A 21,941-nucleotide genomic window follows, 5' to 3' on the forward strand; every position below is an offset into this window, starting at 1 on the left:
GATCAGCTGGCTGTGGCGGCCATCTTGAATGAGGGTTGACTCCAAAGATTGTTCAGCTGGTGTACATCCAGTATTTTATTTTTTTCTGTGAGATTAAATAACATCCGATTAATGATTCATGAGATATTTTGCTGACAGGACAGACAACCAAACACACAGAAAAACACTTACTTTTCAGCCTTTAGCGGCGGGCGACAATTAATGCATTTAGGGAATCTGGTAAATGGATAAATTACAGCTTCTGCTGTGTGTGTGTGTTGCGCATTTATGATGCCAGCTGTTTTTGACACACTAAACTTCGATGCTCTGACAGGTTGGTTCTGATTGACTCCTCCCTCGCCGCTCTGCACTTCTCGCCGGGTCGTTCGCCGGCTGACTGAAAAGGAACGTACCCTCTTGTCCCGCGTGCAGGAATGGGGTAGACTCTGCGGGGAACTTTTAATGAGTAAAAGTCCTCAATATTCGTTCAGCTTCAGCTGAAGAGTCAGCAGTCCCGCTAAGGACAGTTGTAGCCTTTGAATTCAGCAGTTCCGCTTCGGTCCACGGGGTGGTGGACGGGGTCTTGGGTGGGGTCTGGACTTCCAGTCACAGCCTCTTCCTCTCACAGCCGCTTTTCAAAATCCGCTACGAACCAGAGGAGGAGGATGGTTCAGCCGAGCTCTGAAAACTGTGATTAGGAGACTCCCAGGAGACTCCTCGATGCTGCTTCGGGCTCAGAAAACGCCTCAGCGGGCGAAGATCTGCCGGAGAGGCTAAGTTTACCGCTCAGCGCTGCCTTCAGGGAAATGTTGTAAAGTTTGCTTCCAGACCCGGTTATTTCCCTAAATTACAGAAAGTCGACAGAAGAAGACCGCTCCACTGTCGGTCAAGTTTTTAAAACTTTGGTGAGTTTTTATATTTTTATTGAGCAACAATATTACAGCTGTACGTAAGTATCTGGATAGTCTGACTCGACTTTGTTTTAAAACACAAAAAGAAGAAGTGAGCGAATTGTTTCTTCTAATTATCCCACTGTTCGTAAATTAGCCCGTTTAGCACATAGCCCATCACTTTCCTGTAGCTAGTTCAGGTCTGCTACCTTCATTAACCAGTCTGTCTAAACCGAGTTTAAGATTAAAATAAGGAGAACTCATTGATGAGGTTTATTGAAAAACGTCTTAGCAAGCAGTAGTTTGCTACACTCTGAAATTAAAGATCTGTAATGTTGACATCCAAAGGGAAAAACACTAATTAGAGGAGAGATAACATTTGAATTTAAACCGTGAAGGCCTAACATGAGCTTTTATTTTTGTGAAAAACGAACAGGTTTCCACTTTAAAATAATAAAACTTTTTATGTAATAAAGAAAACTACTTATCTGAGATTTACTGAAGAAGTTGAAACGGAGTTAAAACAAAAAGCAGCAGCGTGCTAGCTAAAAGGAGCAAAAAGCTAACTAAAAGCTAAAAGTGGCAAAAGAGTAGCTAAAAGCTAAAAGTAGCAAAAGAGTAGCTTAATGCAGCGAAACAGGTGAAAGCTAAAGGAGCAAAAGGTTAATTAAAAGTTTAAAACAAACAAAAAGTTACCTAAAAGCTATGTAAAAGTGGCAAAATGCTAGATAATGGTAATAAAAGGCTAACTTAAAAACTAAAAGTAGCAGAATGCTAGTAAAAGCTAAAAGTGTTAAAAGGATAGCTAAAGAATAAAAAAAATCAAAGGCTAACTAAAATCTAAAAGTAGCCTAAGAAGATAAAACCAGAGCCAGTAGCTGAAGCAGATGTTAAAGAGAACTTTTTTTTTTTTTTTAAGGAATTGAAAAGATTTCAATGGAAATCTATGGGGGAAGTATTTGTGAATAAAGTAAAATATTTTGAAAAGCGTAAAAGTCACAAAACCCACAAGCCAGAGCACCCCACCCCCAGAATCAGCTGGACGTTTTGACGTACGAACGGCTGAGACGGCACAAAGTCTGAAGTTAGACTGCGAGAAAGTATGAACAAACAAAACAACGATACTGCCGAGTCAGCATTTACCAGGTTAAATGTAGGTGACTGAAAATCCTGGAATGAAAGCAAAAAGCCTGCATCTGCAGCCTACATTTGTTTCTGTCAGAGGCAAGTCTTCATTTCTAGCTCCCGTCGATCTCAGAACGACTTGGCGTGTTGTTGCAGATCACCTTGTTTTGATGATTCCTAATCCGTGCGAATGTGTAAATCAACCCCTGAGCTCTGACACCAAGCTTTGCGGCTGATGTGACAGAAAGCCTGCGGTTTGGTCAAACTTTCAGTTTTTGTTCCTGGAAGATGACGCTCACTGATGCTGTTTTGGTTCTGTTCCTTCAGTTTTTACCACCTTACTAAAGCTGTTACCCCAGCAGCTGCAGAGTTAGTCTCCTGGCCTGCAGAGTTGTCAATGTCTTTTTTTTTTTTTTTCTGCAGGAGAGCAATCAGGTGGAGCAGCATTAGATGCATATCTTCTTTTTGCAAAAGTGAATGTTAGGGCTTTTTGTCCTGTGCAGAATGCAAACGTTAACACTCGTTTTATCTGCACAGCGTAAAGCATAAGGCGCTGTGGGAAAGGGAGTTCAAAATGGAGTTCTTTTTATTCACAACGGCCCGTGAAAGTGTAGCGCAAAGCCAAACGTCGAAAAGCTCAACAGTTGGTGGGGAAAATAGGGTGAGATCTGCCAGTTGAACTCGCAAAGAACAGCCCCATTTCTGAAAGAAGTCGGGACTTTGTGTGAAATGTGAAACAGCCGAAAAACAGAACGCAATTATTTGCAAATCTCATTTAAAAAAGTAAAATAAAACGATAATCTTTTTGGCAATGGGGTTGGCGTCAAGCAGCAAAACTACTTGAGCCGGTCTCTGCATTCTGTAGGTCCCTCAGATGCCCCAGATGCAGGGGACGGCTCGATTTTTGTCAACAGGCTGCTTTTGTCTGTGGTGAATGGGGTCCCTGAGACTGGTGTGTGGGGGGTTGGGGGACACCTGGCTGAGGGCCTTTCTGAGCTCCTTGAGAGCAGCTGGAAAAGCCGAGAATCAGGCAACACGTGTGTACTTCCTCTGATTTAAACCTAATCCTACAGAAGACATTCATGGCCCGCGTCGTGTCTGTCTCACAACTCAGCTCTCTTGTTTGCTGACATGTTTCCTTTGTCCCGACCAAGGCTTCGTGTTGTTAATGGACTGTCCTTTTTTTTTTTTTTTTTTTTTTGAACCTCTGCCCATGTTTACATCTGAGAGATTCAGCCTCTCTAAAAAGCTTTTTTTTTTACACTCATCCCTCCTGCGGACCTGGTGCCAATTAACCCGACTCGTTACAAAATGCTCCTCCAGCTGTTTCCTATTTGTTCCACTCCCTTTTACAGCCTTTTTTTTTTGTCCCTGTCCGGGTGTTTTTGAGATGCGTTGCTTCAACCAAATTCAAAAGTAACCCCCCCCAATCCAAAAAAAGAGTGAAGTCTCTTAGTTTAAACACCAGCTTACTTTGATCCATTGTGAATAAAATATTGATTTATATGATTTGCAAATCATTCCATTCTGCTTTTATTTACATCTTACACAACGTCCAAGCTTTTTTTTTGGGGGGGGCTGTGGATCAGTGGTCAGAGCAGTCGTCCTCCAATGAGAGAGCTGAAGGTTCAGTTCCCAGCAGGAGTCACATGTTGAGGTTTCCCTGGGTGAGACACAGAACCCCTCACTGCCTCCGATGTGTCCCATCGGTGTATGAATGTGATCTAAAGCCCTGATTAGACTCTACAGAATGATTTACTCAGATTAGTGTTGCAGAGATCCAGTTTGTTGCTGTATGAATGCTTGTGGATGGGTAAACGAGGGCACATTGTGTTGTAAAGAGCTTCGAGTGGCCTGATTGGCTAAAAAAAGGCGCTGTATAAGTACGGTCCATGTAGCATTTTTCAGAATTGGGGTTGCTTGGAGTGAAACTTATACAAGTTATGCTGGAGCGGTGTGCTTAAAGCTCAGCTCCTGAGTAACTTTTACCTGAACGTCTCATCACTTAATGGGATTAACTAAAGCTCCCACCAAGAGTGACGCTTGAAAGCTCAGCTGCCGAGTGGCGCTCTCAGAGGAAGGTGCTGTTCAGGTTCAGGTCGATGTTTCCGCTCTGGGTTGTGAGTGCAGTTCGGTGCAGAGAGTTGGACGGTTTCGGTCTGTAAATGGCTTTCGGTTGTTTCTAAATCGTGGCTGTTTTTTTTAAAAATCTTCTCTCAGGGCCGGGCGCTGTCCTGTGGGATGGACGACGGCCAAGAACAGGAGCACTACGAGGAGCGCCTGAAGGAAGTTTTCAGCAACTTTGACACCAGCGGCTGTGGCTCCCTGAGCTCCTCGGAGCTCTCAGACCTCTGCCTGTCCCTGCACCTGGACGATGCCACGCCGGCGCTCCTCCACACGCTGCTGCAGAACCACGACCACCTCACTGCCAGGGTACGACTGTCCGTTCGGCTGGTGCTCGTCTTAGAAAACCAGAAGCAGAAGCTTCTCCGATGGCCGTGATCTTTCATGTTCTCCCGCCTGAAAGCTTCCAGGAAGGATGAGTAGCCCTTAGGTTATATGTTATGAAAGCCTCTGAGCTTCTACCGAATCAGATTTTAGCACAATATTTTTAAAATTGGCTGAATTGTATCCATTTTTTGTGTTTTTAAGGGGTCGATTGGCGGTGGTGTCCATCTTGAATTGGCTTCAGAAGTTAATCAGTTATCGGTGTACATGCAGTGATTGTTTCCTGAAAGTTTCATTAGAATTTCTCCGCTGGTTTGTGGGGTATTTTGCTAACAGACGGTCGACTCCAAATAAGTATTGGCAAGATTAAAGTAATAAATCTTGCGCAGTCTGTCAGCGCTCAGAATATGTGTGGGGATGAATCTCAGCTGCTCCTGCTCCAAGTTTCAGGTCAGTATCTGTAAAATTGACTGAATTGTACTCCTTTTTTGTGTTTTTAGGGGCGGTAGGCTCTGGCAGCCATTTTGAATTGGGTCGACTCCAAAAGTGAATCAGCTGTAGATGTAGATGTAATGATTACGCTCTGAGAGTTTTGTGAGGAAGTGTCCAGCAGTTCCTGAGATATTTTGATAACAGACACACATATAGGTGTGGGTGAAAACATTATCGCCCACCTTTTTGTTTTGTGTTTTTTTGGCAGCGGGTGATAACAAAGAAGGCTCGAGTCAAATATAAGCAACCAGTTTCCATTCAGCGATGAGATGTGAGGTCCGTTCGGATCGCTCGCCTCCGCACTCCGACGGGAAGTTTCGTTTGTATGGAAGCGTGTTGTGCACAGGTGGCTTTTGTGCCGCGTGTGTTGGGGTGTGTGCATGTGTGGGGCGGGCGGGGTGAGGGTCAGCGCGGCGGCCAGGACCGATTGCCTGACCGTGACGTCTAACAATGGCGTGAAAAGAAACTGGGGGGGCGGCGGGAGAACCTCCTGTAGGCGCCAGCCGTCGGCTCAGAGGCACAAAGGAAATCAGCATATTCAGGGTCAGCAGCTGCTGATTGCTGGAGTGTGACCTCCTCCTCCTCCACCCCCCCACGGACAACCAGGGACACCATCAGCAACCCAGTCGGAGGAATGTCTTCTCCGCCACACGTTAAGCATTGATTGAATTCCTCACAGGGAGGCTCCGAGATCGGAGCTCGCTCTGAAGTGTCTGTTCACGTCTTGTCCGCAGGTCGACTTCGACCAATTCAAGAATGCCCTTATTCTGCTTCTGTCGTCGACCGCGGAGCCGTCACGAGCGGAAGCGGAGGCCGCGCCGAGGCCAGGTAACGTCTTTAGTGTCAGGTTTTTATGTTTTGATTAAGAAAAACAAGGTGAGTATTTTTAAAACTGCGTTAAGTGAAGTGAAATTTACTTATATAGCACTTTTCTGCAACAAGGGGATTCAAAGTGCTTTACAACACAGAAACAACAGTCGGGTACATCATAATCAAATATAGAGATAAAACAACAAAAAAAACATCAATTATGTATAATCTAAATGTGATATAGGATAATCTAAATAAAATCATGAAACTAAGCATATCTAAACATGAGCTAAGACAGACAAAATAGTAGCTAAAATAATCTAAATAAAATCACGATGAAGTTAAAGCTGAACTAAACAACAATTAGGAATCTAACAATATCTAAAATATGAGCTAAGATAATCTAAACTAAACTAAATGTACAGTTAAGTGTGAGTCCAGAGGCGTAGGAAACAAAAACAAAACAAATCAGAAGGCATGAGCCGATTATTGGGTTCAAGGAAGTTAAATTTGTCCACCAAACGTCTGTTCCTGTGGTTTAAATGTCTTAATCACGAGACCCCCCCCCCCCCAACCAGACCTGTTGCTCTGAGCTGTCATCCGGTTGTTTACCGTGGCCGATTGGGGGATTCTCATGCTCTGGTTGTACATTTTGTTTGGTCAGTAACGCAGTCAGCGAGCGACGCCCACCTCTCTTTTCAAGCTGCCGCTGTTCGGTGGTGTGCAACGCTGCAAGATTTGGTACTGATTTGACGCCAAATACGAAATACTGGGCCTGAGTCACAGACTGCTCCAGTCTGATACTTCAGTATGTGTAACTTAAACACTTTCACATAGGGAGGAGCTGTGTGTCGCGCTTTGTCATCAGTAAATTCCCATGACGACTAAATGGCTGATTTTTGCTTTTATTTTTCTCGTTAACTACCTGATTCTTAGCGTTTAAAATACGGGACGGCAAATCTTTGTTGAGAAACACAGAAAGTATCGATCCGTTTGCGCTCGTATCCATGCAACGCCACTGTTTGTATCGATTCTAGTGATGTTTGGATTGATCCGTACACTCCTAACGCTGTTTTGGGACCAATGTTTGCGACAAGCTACAAGAGTCGGCATGTTGGCTGGCGAATTCTGCAGCAATAGAGGCTAACAACCCAGCTGATTAATTACCTAACATCAGCTTGTCCAGGCTCTGTGTTTTACACAGACCACCACAGCAGAGATGAAGTAATATTCTCTGTAATCGATACAAATACTTTAGATTTATAAAGAAATTGATCTGGTAGTTTATCTTTGCCTGTGTACCTCCATGGAGCTAAAGAAAGATAACTGCGTTAAAAAAAAGAAGTATTTTTCTTAAAGGGAAACGCCTCGTTTCTAAGGTGCAAACAGTATCTTAGAAACCTGCCGTGTCCTTAAACAAGCTGCGACTCTGTCGGGTTAAACGTTAAACTTTAGACGGAGCTTTTCCTTCCTTCAGGTCGTCCAAGGTGACCGGGTGAGGTCGGGCGGAACGGCCCGTACGCTGACGCAGAGCTGACGGTGGCGTTTCCACCACCGCGGCTGGGGCTCGTTTGTTTACATAGTCGATGGCGCGGAGGAGGATTTAGTTTTAACAAAAACAAAATTGCATTACATGTCTACTCTTGTCATTTTTTTTTGAAGTGATGTTCCGTGTTATGGCGAGCAACAGTGAGTGCCTCAACAGCCGCAGAGCCCGGCGTACGGAGGAAGAGGCGAAAGTCTTCATCCGGGCTACATGTCCGCGTGGATCATAGACTGTCATATCCCGATGGTGCTGAGGCTGCAGCAGGCGTCAGTCAGCCAGGAGTGGAGGAAACCTTCGGACTGACTCGAAGCGTGAATCAGGCGGACTGATACCTTCAGCAGCCTCAGCACCGTTGGCATCCCGGGTCTGTTCTCGGCACACATCCACCGGCGTAGTAACACGGCTGATGTTCAGGGGAGTTGTCAGCTTTTAATCACGTCCTCCATCTTTCGTAAGGTGACAGATCGATTAAAACGGCACTGCTGTTACCATTAAAGAAGGAGAGGAGATGTAGGATGAGTTCATCTTATGTCGAGAAATGACAGTCAAAGCCGTTTGGGTCAAATCTAAAACAACAAGTACAATCTTGTGTGTGACTCGCTCTGTTGTGATTGACTCTCAGCTACAACAAAGTCGCATTTTAGCTCAATATCTGTAAAACTGACTTAACTCTAGCCTTTTTTTTTTAAGTTGGTAGGCTGTGGCAGCCATCTTGAATTGGGTTTACTCCGAACGTTAGAGTTGTAACACAAAAACCGTCACCGGGCAGTAATAATCGCTGCTCTTTTCTGTTTTGTTTTTTTTTTCCCACCGCAGAGTCTCCCGAGATCCAGCCAAAGTTTGTGAAGGGCGGCAAACGCTACGGCCGCCGCTCCACGCCGGAGTTCAAGGAGCCCGATTTGGCCGAAGCTCCCGACGTAAACCCAGCTGGTGGGGAGGATTTGGAGGACAACTATGACTCGGCCGTTCCCAGGAAGCGTGAGGTAAGGCCAAGAGCGTTTCTTTTTTTTTTCCTGTGTCACGCTGAACATCCAGACAGACTGGGATGCCGATCTTATCGCCGCCTGCCTGTCCTCGCCTGCTCTGCGGCCTCCACAAGGCAGGCGTCCAGGCGTTATTCTTAGTTAATCAGCTTTCGGTCCTGCACCTCGGATCCCTGGATGTAACAGATACTCCGGCACAGACGCTGTTTGTTGCATCACAGATCGCTTTTGGCTGCAAATGACATCGGATTATCGGCACGTCACCGCGTCGCGCTAACCGGCCATCGCTGTATTTAGTTTGAGTTTTCAGAGCAACAAACCTGAGCCACTTCTTCTGGCGTTATTGGAGACTTTGACGTGACGGTTCCTCCCGTTCTCGCTCTCCCCAACGAGCAGGGGGCGCTGTTCATGCGGCGGCCCCCTCTGCAGCCGCTGACTGATCCACGGCAGGGTGCAAAAGGGCAAATGTCTTTGTCTGAAACGAACTATTGCACGAAAATACCTCCGTCTGTTTAGGGTCACTTTTGCCGATCGGAAGCCAAAAGTGAAATTGCAGCTGTGACAGAAGAGCATTTATTTGCACTTCTAAACATATTTTAGCGTGCGTTTTACTCTCTTTTTTGTCTCCCATGGTGTCATTCCTCTTTGGTCAGTTATATTCAGATTAGTTGATGATGTCATTTAGATACTTTGATTAAAAAAAAATGCTCTTCTCACCGAGGAGTTGGTGACACTGATCGTGAGTTTTCAGTAAACGCTGCCATCGTGGATCTAATTATTTCTTGTAGCTACTTCATTTTTGATCTTCCAGAACTTTCCCTTGTTATTTTTCCCCCTGATGCTGAGTTGTTTGTGTAGGGCAGGCAGTTTAAGCTCTCACTTTGTCTATGAGCCACAACAGAAACTAAAGGGGGGAAATCTACAGTTGGGTCTTAGCACATTGGTAAATATTTATAAAAGTGAATTGTTTTCTGATTTACCGCACACACAAGTCTCTCAGCGGGCCTTTAAATAATCAAATATGAACTATTTTAAAGGCTGAGCACACAGCTAACACTGCTGAACACCAGCTGTGTGCTCAGCTTTCACACAACTAGAAATAACAGTAACTCAGCAATAACACTTTTCCTCTTTCTACTCACGTCCTTATATTTGATTCTTTTAACTGCTTGAGCATACTTTCAGCTGTTTATTGTACGGAAATGTTCGGCTCGTTCAGGACATTATGGCTGTGACTTTCGGCTTTTGTAGCCTGTATGCTTCAAATATTTAACTTTATTCACGTTTGTTTCTCATAAAAATACTCGAGTTCTCTTCAAATCCTACAAAAAACCTGACATCTTCATAGTTCCTTCAGTTTTAGCTTTTAGCTACTGTTTGGCTACTTTTTTGAGGGTTCCATTAAAATCTGTCCGCTGATTTGTGAGCTTTTCTGTGAACAGGGGGACAAACGGAGCACAGATTTGGGCGAAGAGACATTTGTCATCTGCCGTTCGCCTTCAGCAGACGGCGATGGCTAGACCTGGCTCTAACCAGCTTCGGCACTGACGGCCCCCCCCCTTCTGCTTGAGCGCGGTGGAACGTGTCAATATTGTGCTCATTGTCCGACTCCACCCCAGATGCTCGCCGGCCATCGGGTGAATACGCTTTGAGACGCTGAGGCGAAAGTGCGCCCCGGTGTTAACTAATCTAGGCGTCAACAATGTGGAGCAGCAGATGGGGCTGGGTCGGGGGGGAGCAGTCCTGGTGTTGTGGGAGGGGAACAATGAGCCTCACCCACCCCCCACCCCCACCCCCGTGGATGCCTACACTCCATGTATCAAAATGCCACGTTCTGAGTCCCATCTGCTCCTTCAGCGGAGGCTCCACAAACAATAGATGGACTCTGGGACTAGACTGCAGACCCGTGGGTCACACCTGGCTCCTTTTGATAGTTCTTGACGAGCAACAGGCCGCGTGAAGTCTTGATCGGACAGCTGACGTTGTCCTAAACTATATCAAATGGTTTATTAACCGTTTTTGAATTTACCATGGCCTGGATGACTGAGAATCTACACCAGCATATATCAAATGGTGCAGTTTAAAGGAGTTTATTCCTGAATTTGGCGATAGATAGATAGATACACAGCTCTGAAATGCAGGTCCACACTCCATGAAAACAAAGCACTTGGCTGATTTTGCCAAAAACAACAGGCAAGTTTGAGTTGCGTGATTGACCCTACATGAGGCTGGCTGTAGGTAAGCTAACATGGAGGAATCTAACAAATGAAGAAACTCTGAGATGTTTGGATGGAAATAGAAAAGTGATTCTGCTGATAAACGCGAAAGAAAAGACAACGAGTCAAGAAAAAAAGGAAAAAAATCTGGGATCAAGCTGCAGGTTGGAGCTTCGAAAGGACAAAGGTTGACATTCAAGCTCTAGTCTAGTCTCGGAACATTCATAACTTGAATTTTAATTGATCTCCAGTCCATGATATGCTTATAAATTGCCGTCTAGATTGGACTAGGCCAGACGAGGGTTGGCCCTTCGCTAGAATCTTGGTATTTCTTGTCTTTCATGTACACCATCTGTAGCTCGTACAGTTGTAGTGTTGTATACTCCACTTCAGACTTGATCCGACACACTTATCCGCATACTTTACTTAATAAATATGAGCGTAAATACATACCATGACATCAAACAACTTAGACGTCTCCATCCCAAATGGTTCTTCCATAGAAGTTGTCGTTGTTGACCTATTTTTCAAAGGTAAACAAATGCATAAGGGAGTTGGCATCCTTAGCTTACACATTTTTAATTTAATGACACATTAACCATTCCTACCCTCACCTATGGTCACGATTTATGGGTAGTGACCAAAAGAATGAGATCTTGGATGCAGGCGGTCTAAATGAGTTTTCTCCTCAGGGTAGCTGGGCTCTCCCTTATGGCCCTTTTTTCAGTAGCGCCTCTATATCGCTGTTCGACTTGGTTCTCCACGGTTACAAGGCTCTTCCACTAGCAAGTACTCGTGGAACCGGCCCCTTTTTTTTAGAATGTACTTTTCTGTGGTTCCAAGTGTACAGTGCTGGCCTGAAAACGTGACATCAGAAGACTGTCGTTCACTGATTGGTTAAGGGGTGGAGTCACTGGTCGCATCACAAGGACCACCCGCCATGTTTTAATAATTCGGCACAGCGACTTTTTTTTTTGTACTTTTTTAAGAGGAGTAATGGCAACACCGAATTTTCCCTGTCTCCTTTTCTTCTACATGTTTAATCATATCTGGTAAGCAGCTTAATGAAGCATTACCACCACCACCTGGTGTCAATTTTTGGACTCTGGGACCGCCCATATTTACGATGAACCCACCCACTAGAGCTGTTATTGAAGTGTAATGGAAAACAACCCGAGTTGAGCCAAGTTGAACTGCGCTGTAGAGGCACTAGTGGAAATGGGCCGTTGGAGATAGGATGAGAAGTTTGGTTATCTGGGAGGGACTTGGAGTACAGCCGCTGCTCCTCCTCATCGAGAGGAGCCAGTTGAGGTGGTTCGGACATCTGGTAAGGACACCCCCTGGACACCTCCCGAGGGAGGTGTTCCAGGCATGTCTAACTAGGAGGAGACCCCGGAGAAGACCCAGGACACGCTGGAGAGACTATCCTGGGAACGCCTTGGAATCCTCTTGGAGAAGCTGGAAGAGGTGGCTGTGGAAAGATGCCGACTCAACGCTGCAAGGAGTGGCAGATGATGGATAAATGGATGGACGGACATTAACCATTAGTATGAGGGGGAAAAAGATTGTTTGGACTTTGTTTCCTACTTCCTGGATTTCTTTTTGACCGATCTTCATGACGTTGCAATGAGTGCCTTTTTAAGATCGGACTTAGTTTTCACACACTTTCTCCATTTCTGTCTGCCTCTCACTAACCGGGCAGTCAGGGAGTGACAGACACGTGTGTGGTTACCATGGTGACCATAATGAGCCACTGGTGGCAGCTTTGACATTTCTTTTGATCTTGGTTCTCTTTATACTTCCTGTGCTTTTTCTTTTTGACTGTAGATTATTACACCCTAAAAATTTCTGCGCATCAATTTCTAGTTTTCAGTTTTATAATTTTTGTTTCTTCCTCCCGCAGCGCTGGAATGCCCATGATACGAGCTCAGAGGAGTATGAGGCAGAAGGTATGTCGAGTTGCAGAGATTTTCTCTTATCGAAGACGGGAGTCCTCAGTTCAACTGCGTCTCACCTGCAGGTCAGATGCATCTGTGGAACCCCGACGAGCCGAGCACACCCCGGGGATCCATGGCGTCTCTGTCGGCGAGGTTAGAGGAGCGGCTGCGTGGAGCGTGTGACGAGTTGGCCATAGCCTGGGACGGATGTGCCGATTACAACGAACTGCTGGCTCTCTGTGAACATTTGGACCTGGAGGTGCGACAAACGTTCTGACGTTTCACTTCTGCACTGATGTATTTGACATTTATCACAAAACACCTTTTATAAAACTGTAGTCTCTTCTAAAGGTTGTTGGTATGAATACTGTTGTTTTTGTTTTTCTGTGTATTTTTTACAATCTAAATACTTCTGCATACTTTGCTTTTCAACCATCTATATATCAAAACATTTAACTCAGGAGACGGGTGCTATGACTTGTTTTTTGTTTTTTTTTGGTAACTTTAATTCTTTTAAAATATTTAACTTTTGTTTACAAATGTTTAGAAATATTTTGAGATCACTTCAGTTCCTTTAAAACCATTGGTCTTTAAAATCTGTTTCAGCAAACTGGCTCTGTTTGACTTCATAAGCTGCTTTTAGCTACTGTTCTGCGGCTTTTAGCTACTGTTTTGCTGCTTTTAGCTACTGTTCTGCAGCTTTTAGCTACTGTTCTGCAGCTTTTAGCTACTGTTCTGCTGCTTTTAGCTACTGTTCTGCTGCTTTTAGCTAGCTTTTTGTAACTTCTAGCAAAGTTACCTTCTAGTAGCTCATCTTTTTCTTCCATTTAACTATCATTTTGCTACTTTTAGCTAATGATTTGCCACTTTGCTTTTTGTAGCTAACCTGTTTGATTTTCTTTTAGCTTTTAGGTAACCTTTTAGTGGTTTTAGATAGCCCTTTGCTAGCTTTTTGTTACTTTTAGCTTTTAGTGAACGTTCTTGCTTTTAGCTAGCATTTTGTAACTTCTAGCAAAGTTAACTTCTAGTAGCTCTTCTTTGTGTTACTTTTAGGTTTTAGCTAGCCTTTTCTTACATTTAGCTAGCCTTCTGCTACTTTTAGCATTTAGTGAATGTTTTTGCTTTTAGCTAGCCTTTTGCCACTTTTAGCTAAAGATTTGACACTGCTTATATTAGCTAACCTTTTAGCTTCTTTTAGCCTTTAGCTAACCTTAGCATTTTGCCACTTTTAGCTTTAAACAAGTGTTCCGCTTCAACTCAGTTTCAGCTTGTTCAGTGAAGTGAAGTCATTCGTTCACATTACGTGTTTGCAAAAAAATCTTATTTCTCTGGTTCCCTTTAGCTTCATTTCTATAGTACTCCATGCTACTGCAGTGGTACTTAATAATAAATAATTTTGAGCAGTGATCCACCTAAGTACAGTGTCATCTGAACCCCTTCCTTTTCCAGCTGAACGGAGACGTCCTCCTCGGTCTCCCTGCTGACGGACTGATGAGCGTTCAGGAGTTCGTTTCCAGGATTCTAAACCACAACAAGCCTCCGACACCGTCTGCCTCCACTCCATACAGGCAGCTCAAACGCCATCACTCCACTCAGGTATGCCTTCTGTTCAACTATGACATCTGGGGTTAATTAGTCCTTTTGAAATCAGGACATAAAACCCAGAAACTTCACATTGCCACGCATCTGTTGCCCCAAAACGTGCTTAAAGAATTGTTCGACTCGCAGCCGTTCGACGAGGGAGGCCGCAGGATCTCAGCTTTGCCCAGCAGCATCGGCATGCGACTCTTCTCCACACTTGACAACGGAACGGGCTTCACCCCGACCGAGTCCATCCTGGACGTCTGGATAGAAGAGGGAATCGAGAACAGCGCCGAGATCCTGCAGGTATCGCACCGAAGCTGCTCTCTGACCTGTCGGCCACGTCTCCGAACGATTATTACTGGAGGGGAAACACAAAACATTATGATTGCATCCTTTTTTTTTTTTTTTTTTCAGGCTTTGAATTTTGAGCTAGATGGAAAACTGAGCCTCTACGACCTCACCACGGCTCTGGAAAACGAGCTGCTTGTCACCAAGAATGGGATTCACCAAGCAGCACTGGCCAGCTTCAAAGCTGAGATCAGATATCTCCTGTAAGTGTGGCTCCTTCCGATCCTGCTACCATTTATGTGTAACCGGTGAAAGGCTTGGAAGCCTTCTGAAGCCTTTTGAAACAAAACATCGTCAAAACTACAAGATTATTGGTAAATGCTGAGTCAGCATTCACACATTTTCCTGTTTTTTTTTTTTTTTTTTTGCAATACAACTATTTCTGCATGCTTTGTGCTGTATCAACTATCTGTATTAGGGCTGCAGAATATATTACTATGGCAAAGGGCTGCTTGAATTACAATAAATTAGACCAACATATTTCAAATACCATTCGTGTTCTTCAGAATAATATTATTGGTCCTCACTGACATGTGGTTTAGGTGATGGGATGGTGATGACAGAAGAGAAGGGAGTGAGGATAATCTGGGTTTATCACAATATTAAACAATAATATCAAGTTTATATATATATATATATATATATATATATGTATGTATGTATATGTATATATATATATATATATATATATATATATGTATGTATATGTATATATATATATATATATATATATATATGTATGTGTGTGTGTGTGTGTATATGTGTGTATATATATATGTATATGTATGTATGTATGTATGTATGCTTGGAGAGAACATGTAAACTCCACTCAGAAAGGCTGAGAGGTGACAGCACTAACCACTGCACCACCGTGCTGCGCCATTTTCTAAAACTTTTATATCAAATCTAAATATCCATAGAAATGCACTGAGATTTTTTTCAGTTCCTTAAAAACATTGTTCTTTTTGAAGTCCACGTCAGTATAGTTGCTCTGTTTTTGTCTTTTTATACTGCTTTTAGCATTTAGCTATTGTTTTCCTACTGTTAGCTGCAAATTTGATCATTTTAGCTACCATTTTGCTACAGTTAGCTACCGCTTTGCTACTTTTAGCTCTATTTTTATTACCTTTAGCTACAATTTTGCTACCTGTAGCTACCATGTTACAGCTTTCAGCTTTTAGGTAGAGGTGAGAACGTGCAAACTCAGAAAAGCTGCAGGTGGGAGGCAAACATGTGACCTTCTTGCTGTGAGACGACAACTTGAACCACTGCACCAACGTGCCGCCCTACTTTCCAAAATATTTCAATTTTTTTAAATGTATCTCCCCGAAGAATTTATAGAGATCTCTTCAATTCCTTTAAAGGCATTCAGTAAAGTTGCTCTACTTTTGTCTTTTTCTGCTGCTTTTAGCTGCAGTTGTTATTTTTAGCTGCTATTTTGCTGCCTTTTAACTACAGTTTTGCTACTTGTAGCTTGCCATCAACTCAGTTTTGGCTCCTCGGACAACATTTCAGCTGTCATTTACCATCCGCGCTGCGTTTCAGTTTCTCTAGCTGTCGCTGCGCTGGTGGCGCCATTCAGCCCTCCATGCGGTTCTTGTCAGTTTAGTTGTTTTTTTTGTTTTTGTCCTCTCAGAGAGCGTGTTGACCAGGAAATCAGGGAGAAGGAGAAGCTCCAGTCTGACCTGGAGAGAGCTGAGAAGCAGAAATCTCAGCTGGCCGCTGAGGTGGACGAGCATCACTCTGCCATTGAGAACATGAATAACCTCAATCTCAGGTAATTTATCCCTCTTTGTTTGTTTGTTTTCCCAACTGTGGAGAATGTTTGAATCTGCTTTTACCACATACAGTAATTTGTGCCTTTTTTGATTCTTTCGCTCATAACCGGCTTATTGGGGTGGGGGTTTTAGGATTTAAACTCGGAGGGATTAGAGTTGTCATCCTTATTAATCCCATTTATTCACAGATTGCAGTTGATCCTATTATGTCTATGCTTTCACTTCACATTACATAAAGGGTAGTTGTCAGTCGTAATCTTTTTTTTAATGGAAATTGTTTTAGTTTAGGATTTGAAAATGACCCTCTATGGCACCATGTTGCTTCTAGGCAAAAAGCTTATTTTATTTCTTTATTTTTTAATGAGACATTTAATTTGTCAGTGCTGCCACAGGTGGAAAAATAATCGTGTTTGAAAATGACGTATTTACAATAAACAAACAGAGTTTAGCCTCATGGCAAGGTCAGCAAAGCCTGGCGGCGCGCCAGGCTAATAATACACTGGGGGAAATCATGGGTTCACATTCACGCTGCACCGAGTCAATCAAGCCAAACCCTTTCAAAAACCCTGTGAACCGCAGCAGCTGAAAATGGAACAAATGTTGACATTTTGGTCCCCAATGGAACTGAGTCTACGGGACTATCAGGTGTGAACACAGCCTTAATCATCCGATTTCCAGGTACTGAGCTGAAGTTTGATGTGGTAGGAACGGAGACTCATGCTCAGCAGATACATTGGGTGTTAGCAGAGTTCGGGAGATCTCCACATAATGTCTTAACGAGGTTTGACCAAGACGGCCTCCGCTCTGTCCCCCCCTCCTTCAAACCGTGGCGTAAAAGGTGGCAGGCGGTTCACGCCGCTTCAGCGAACGCGAGGTGTGTCGTTTCACCTCCGCTCTTGTCTGCAGGAAACTGGAGCAGGACTACAAGGAGAAGCTAGCGGCGGTCCGGTCGGAGCTGGTGAAGGAGATGGAGCAGCTCCAGCAGCAGGCGGGCCTTCAGCGGGAGCAGCTGAGGGCGGAGGTGGAGAAGATCCGGGAGGACGAGTCTTTCCTCAGGGACCACCTCTCCGTCTCAGTCAAGGTACCGAAATGGCGGTTTGCTCAGAACCGTTCAGGGACAAATACTCATGGAATCAGCGTTGGATTCAGAGCACGTATTTGCTTGGCGTCCCGGTGTAGTTTTTATTTATACGTTGTTGTCGTTTTTTATTTTTTGCAATCTAACTACCCCTGCGTAGTTAGTGCTGTTTCAGCTGATTGTATATCAGACCGTTCAGCTCCTTTAGGAGACGGCTGCTGTGACTTTTTGGTTTTGTAACTTTCATACTGTTTAAAATATTTAACTTTATTGACAAACATTCTCCCCATAGAAATGCACTGACATCACTTCAACTCCTTCAGAAACATTCTCTTTAAAATCAGCTTCAGCATCTTGACTCTATTTTTGTCTTTTTAAGCTACTTTTAACTTTTAGCTACTGTTCTGCTGCTTTTAGCTAGCATTTCATTTCTTTTAGCTTTTAATCAACCTTTTGACACTTTTAGCTAGCTTTTTTTCTACATTTAGCTAGACTTTTGCTGATTTAAGCTGTTGGCTATCCTTTTGCTGCTTTTAGCCTCTAGCTACTATTTTTCTGCTTTTAGCTGCCCGTTTGCTCCTTTTAGCTTTAACAACTCAATTTTAGTTCCTTCAGCAAATTTCAGCAAAGCGTTCCCACTGCATTTTCCCAGAGAATGGATTTTCGCTCGTTGTTTTTTTGTTTATTTTTAGTATAGACTTGTAACAAGCGTTTGTTTTGATCTCCCTGCTCGTTTGGGTCTGGTCACAGTATATTCCATTATTGCTTTGTCCCTAAAGAATAAATGTCAACATGATCTGTTTTTGTTGTGTTTTCAGGAGAACAGGCGCCTTGAGGTGGAGTTACTGGACAGCACTGAAAAACTAGCCGAAGCTCGCAGCCAAATAACCAAACTGCAGACGAATTTAGAGAATATCATGAAAGACAAGGTACTAAAATGTTGGTTTTATAGGATAGGGGCACTTCTGTGGTGTTTTCATTTTTTAAACTAAACTTAAATGGGCACAGCTCAGTTTATTGGGTCTTCTTGCTACTGTTTTGTTTTTTGTAATGAACTCTTTTCTACATACTTTTGTGCTGTTTTAGATATTTTCACCATTAATAAATGTGTGTGTATATATATATATATATATATATATATATTTCTTCAGAAGCCTGTTTGTCTTTCAGATTGCTTCAGTATGCTTGTTCTAGTTTTGTCTTTTTTTAAAAACTGTTTTTAGTTTTATCTACTGCTCGGCAACTTTGTATTTTTTATTTAGCTTTTGCTACGTTTAGCTTTTAGCTAGCTTTTTGACATTTTTACTGCTTTCTACTCTTCTCCCATCTTTAGCTTTTATCAACCCTTTGATACTTTTAGCTAACCTTTTACTAATTTTAGTCTTTAAACAGCCCTTTGCTACTTTTTGTTTTTAGCTAGCCTTTTGGTACTTTATGCTGATATTTTACGACTTTTAGCTTTTAGTTAGTTTTTGCTTTTTTAGCTTTGAGCTTGTATTATGTAGCTTTTGCTTCTTTGGCTAGCGTTTTGCTCCTTTTAGCCTTTTTTTAGCTGGCCTTTTAGTACTTTTACTACTTTCTACTGTTCTCCCATCTTTAGATTTTAGCTACACTTTGATACTTTTAGCTTTTAGCTAACCTTTTATTAATTTTAGTCTTTAGACAGCCTTTCGCTACTTTTTGCTTTTAGCTAGCCTTTTAATACTTTATCTAGCTTTATGTCGCTTTAGGTTAATTTGTTGCTACTTTAGCTTCTGGTTACTTTTTGCTTGTTTTGCTTTTAGCTTCCATCATGCAAATTTTAGTTTTTTAGCTAGCGTTATGCTCCTTTTAGCTTCAATCTAGTTTTTTGCTGCTTTTAGCGAACATGTTGCTACTTTAAACTACCATAGTGCTTTCTTTTCTGGCTTTCAGCTGGCAGTTCTTGTCTTTACCTGTTGATATTTTCTAACTTTACAGTTGTAAAGGTTTCCATCTTGTCTAAAACGACCTTTTACCCTCTGTCTGACCTGTAGTTCGGAGACCTGGACCCTGGGACAGCAGACTTCCTGCTTCAGGAGGAGCGTGTCAAACAGCTCCGCGCCAGCTACGAAGCCCAGTGCAGGGTAACCGCGGCTCGAGCCCCAACGCCACGGACGTTCCTGCGACGGCCGCGTTGACCTTGTTGTGTTGTGTTCGGCAGGAGCTGCAGGATCGCATCGACGAGCTGCAGGCAGAGCTGCAGGGGTTCCGCACTCTCGGACGAGCTCACGAGCTCTGTGGAAAACCTTTGGCCGACGAGCTGGAGAGTAAAAGCCCCGGCACCGAGTCCGACCCAGGTAGACCCGAGCTGCTCCGACACTGGTCCAGACGTTACCTCTAAGAGCCTATAAACTCTCGATTGGCTCCAAACCAATACTTGATCTGCTTCATAAAGGGGGAAAATGAATAATTACGTTTATTCAGACTAATCAGTACATTTTACGTAAAATCAAACAGGTATCGGTTCGGAGGAGGTGCAGCCGTTCAGCATGAGCCTGGAAGCCGAGATGATGCTGGAGCAGCTGAAGGAGCAGCATCTCCACGAAATGAAGGATTTGCGAGACCAGCTTGAAAGCAAGGTTTGTTTTGGAAGAGTCCTCATTTTCCTACGTCTCCTCCTGCCCATCAGCTTAAGAAACACATAAATGGTTATAACTCAGTCAGCTTTACAGACGTTGACCTAAATTATGGTGTGGTAGTAGCTGAAAGTGAGTCCCAACACATATTCTCGGCTCTAACAGATTGCACAAGACTTTTGTTTTAAAGTTTTGCCATTAACCATTGGAGTCAACTCCATCTGTTAGCAAAATATCTTGTGAACCACTGGACTATTTTAATAAAACTTTTCAGGAAACAATCCTTGGGTGTATATCTATGACTGATTAACTTTTGGAGCCAATTAAATTCAAAATGGCCTCCACAGCCAGCTGACCTACAATAATAGAAAAATAGCTATAATTTAATCAATTTAACAGATATTGTTCTAAAATTTGGTATCGTTGTAGCTGAGAGTTATTCACAACACATACGTCAAGAGCTACTCATTGCAGTTTTTTTTTTGTTAAATCTTTAGCCTTTACTGTTGAAGTCAAACTTTGTTTGTCTGTTAGCAAAATATCTCCTGAACCACTGGATGATATTTAACGAAACCTTCAGAAAGTAGTCATCGGCTGTACATTTACAACTGATTAACAGTGCAACTCAAGATGGCCACCTTTTTTTCCTTTTTTTCTTAGATAAACGAATTCGATAAGATAGTGGAAAAGCAGGGGGTGGCCCATGAAGACCAGAAAGCTGCCTTGATGTTCCAGCACCAGCAGGAGGTCCAGGCGCTGAAGGAGAGGGCGGCCAGCGTTCAGAGCCTGCTCCAGCAGGCGGAGGCGGAGCGCACCCGCCTGGAGCAGAACCGGACCGCCGAAAGGGAAGAACTGGAGAACCAGCGGGACGAGGAAGTGGGGAACCTCAGGCAGCAGCTGCTGGAAGCCCACGTCCACGCCGCGGACCTGGAGGAGCAGCTGAACGCCCTGGAGGAGCGGCGGGCGGAGACGGAGGAACGGATGGAGGAGCTGAGGAGCCAGCACGCCGCCGAGGTTCGGAAGCTGAAGGAGGAGCAGGCGGAGCTGCTGGAAGCCAGACTGACAGAGGGGAGAAGTGAGCTGCTGGAGCTGAAGACCGACTTGGAGAGGGAGAAGAAAGTCTTGGAAGAACGGAGCGAAAGCACGCTGAAAGCCCAGCTGGAGGAGGCGGCGCGGAAGTTCGAGGAGGAGCGGGACGAAATGGTGCGAGAACTGAGCGAGCGGTGGCAGGAGGACAGGGCGCGGCTGGAGGCGCGGAACGACGAGTCTCTGCGGGAGCTGCTGGAGGAGGAGATGCTGAGGCTCGTCAGGGAGCAGGAGGAGAAGGAGGAGCAGCTGCGGGAGCACTGGGAGAGCGAGCGAGCTCGGCTCCAGGAGCGCCACCAGGTGGTCCTGCTCGACCGGCTGGCTCAGGAGAGGCTGCGGCTGCAGGAGGAGCTGGAACTGAGGGAGGACGGGCTGAAGGAGGAGTGGGAGAGGGAGAGGCTGCGGCTGGAGGAGGACTACGAAGGAATGATCCGGGACAGGCTGAGCGAGGAGCGGGACAAGCTCGGGGCGGAGGAGCGGGCTCATCTGGAGGAGAAGCACGGGGAGGCCGTGAAGGAGCTGATGGAGAAGCACGCCGAGGAGAGGAACGCGCTCGGCGCCATGTTGGACGATCTGCGGCACGACATCGCTCAGGAGAGGTGAGACTCAACGGTTTCAATGTTTTCTGCATCACGTTCCACAAAACCTGTTTTTAAAATCGGCATCAAATCCAGAAATGGTGTAAAACTTTGGGGAGGTCGTTTCTTTATATATTTATATTGTGCAGCGCGTTCATTCAGCTGCAGCCAAACATGAGAAACAGTGTCTGCTGAAACTCCAGGAAACTCTTCCTAAAATGGTCAACAGTTCAAACTTTTGAAATGAATACAAAAATAGTTTTTAATCAGGATTATAGTCACGCTGTATAATATAACCTAACACTAATGTTGCTTTATTTGGTGCCTTAAATTACACAAAATACTACATATGGTGCTGCAACGAAATCTGTTCCTAATCAAATCAAACTTTATTTATAAAGCCTTTCATACGGTGGTCTGCTTTACACCAGATGAAAATAAAACCTAAATAAGCTCATTTATAGTC

General features: G+C 44.1%; 1 protein-coding gene across 2 annotated transcripts in view; it reads left to right on the top strand.

Annotated features, from left to right (window-relative positions):
• Positions 1-607: 607 nt before the first annotated feature.
• nin (ninein (GSK3B interacting protein)) overlaps positions 608-21,941 on the top strand; it is a 33,548-nt gene continuing 12,214 nt past the window's right edge. The window contains exons 1-16 of one of the 2 annotated variants that reach the window (XM_017414597.3): positions 608-884; positions 4,215-4,427; positions 5,669-5,762; positions 8,107-8,273; positions 12,393-12,438; positions 12,510-12,685; positions 13,876-14,022; positions 14,155-14,313; positions 14,425-14,561; positions 15,995-16,135; positions 17,043-17,217; positions 18,033-18,143; positions 19,230-19,319; positions 19,397-19,532; positions 19,693-19,814; positions 20,472-21,496. In XM_017414597.3, coding sequence (XP_017270086.1) covers positions 4,236-4,427; positions 5,669-5,762; positions 8,107-8,273; positions 12,393-12,438; positions 12,510-12,685; positions 13,876-14,022; positions 14,155-14,313; positions 14,425-14,561; positions 15,995-16,135; positions 17,043-17,217; positions 18,033-18,143; positions 19,230-19,319; positions 19,397-19,532; positions 19,693-19,814; positions 20,472-21,496 — 2,918 coding nt within the window. In that variant the 5' untranslated portion in view covers positions 608-884; positions 4,215-4,235. Of the gene's footprint in view, positions 885-4,214; positions 4,428-5,668; positions 5,763-8,106; positions 8,274-12,392; positions 12,439-12,509; positions 12,686-13,875; positions 14,023-14,154; positions 14,314-14,424; positions 14,562-15,994; positions 16,136-17,042; positions 17,218-18,032; positions 18,144-19,229; positions 19,320-19,396; positions 19,533-19,692; positions 19,815-20,471; positions 21,497-21,941 lie in introns of those variants that run through there. The other variant, XM_025006229.2, reaches the window with a different exon arrangement.

The sequence above is a fragment of the Kryptolebias marmoratus genome, linkage group LG10 (assembly GCF_001649575.2).
Source record: "Kryptolebias marmoratus isolate JLee-2015 linkage group LG10, ASM164957v2, whole genome shotgun sequence".
Lineage (NCBI taxonomy): Eukaryota > Metazoa > Chordata > Actinopteri > Cyprinodontiformes > Rivulidae > Kryptolebias > Kryptolebias marmoratus.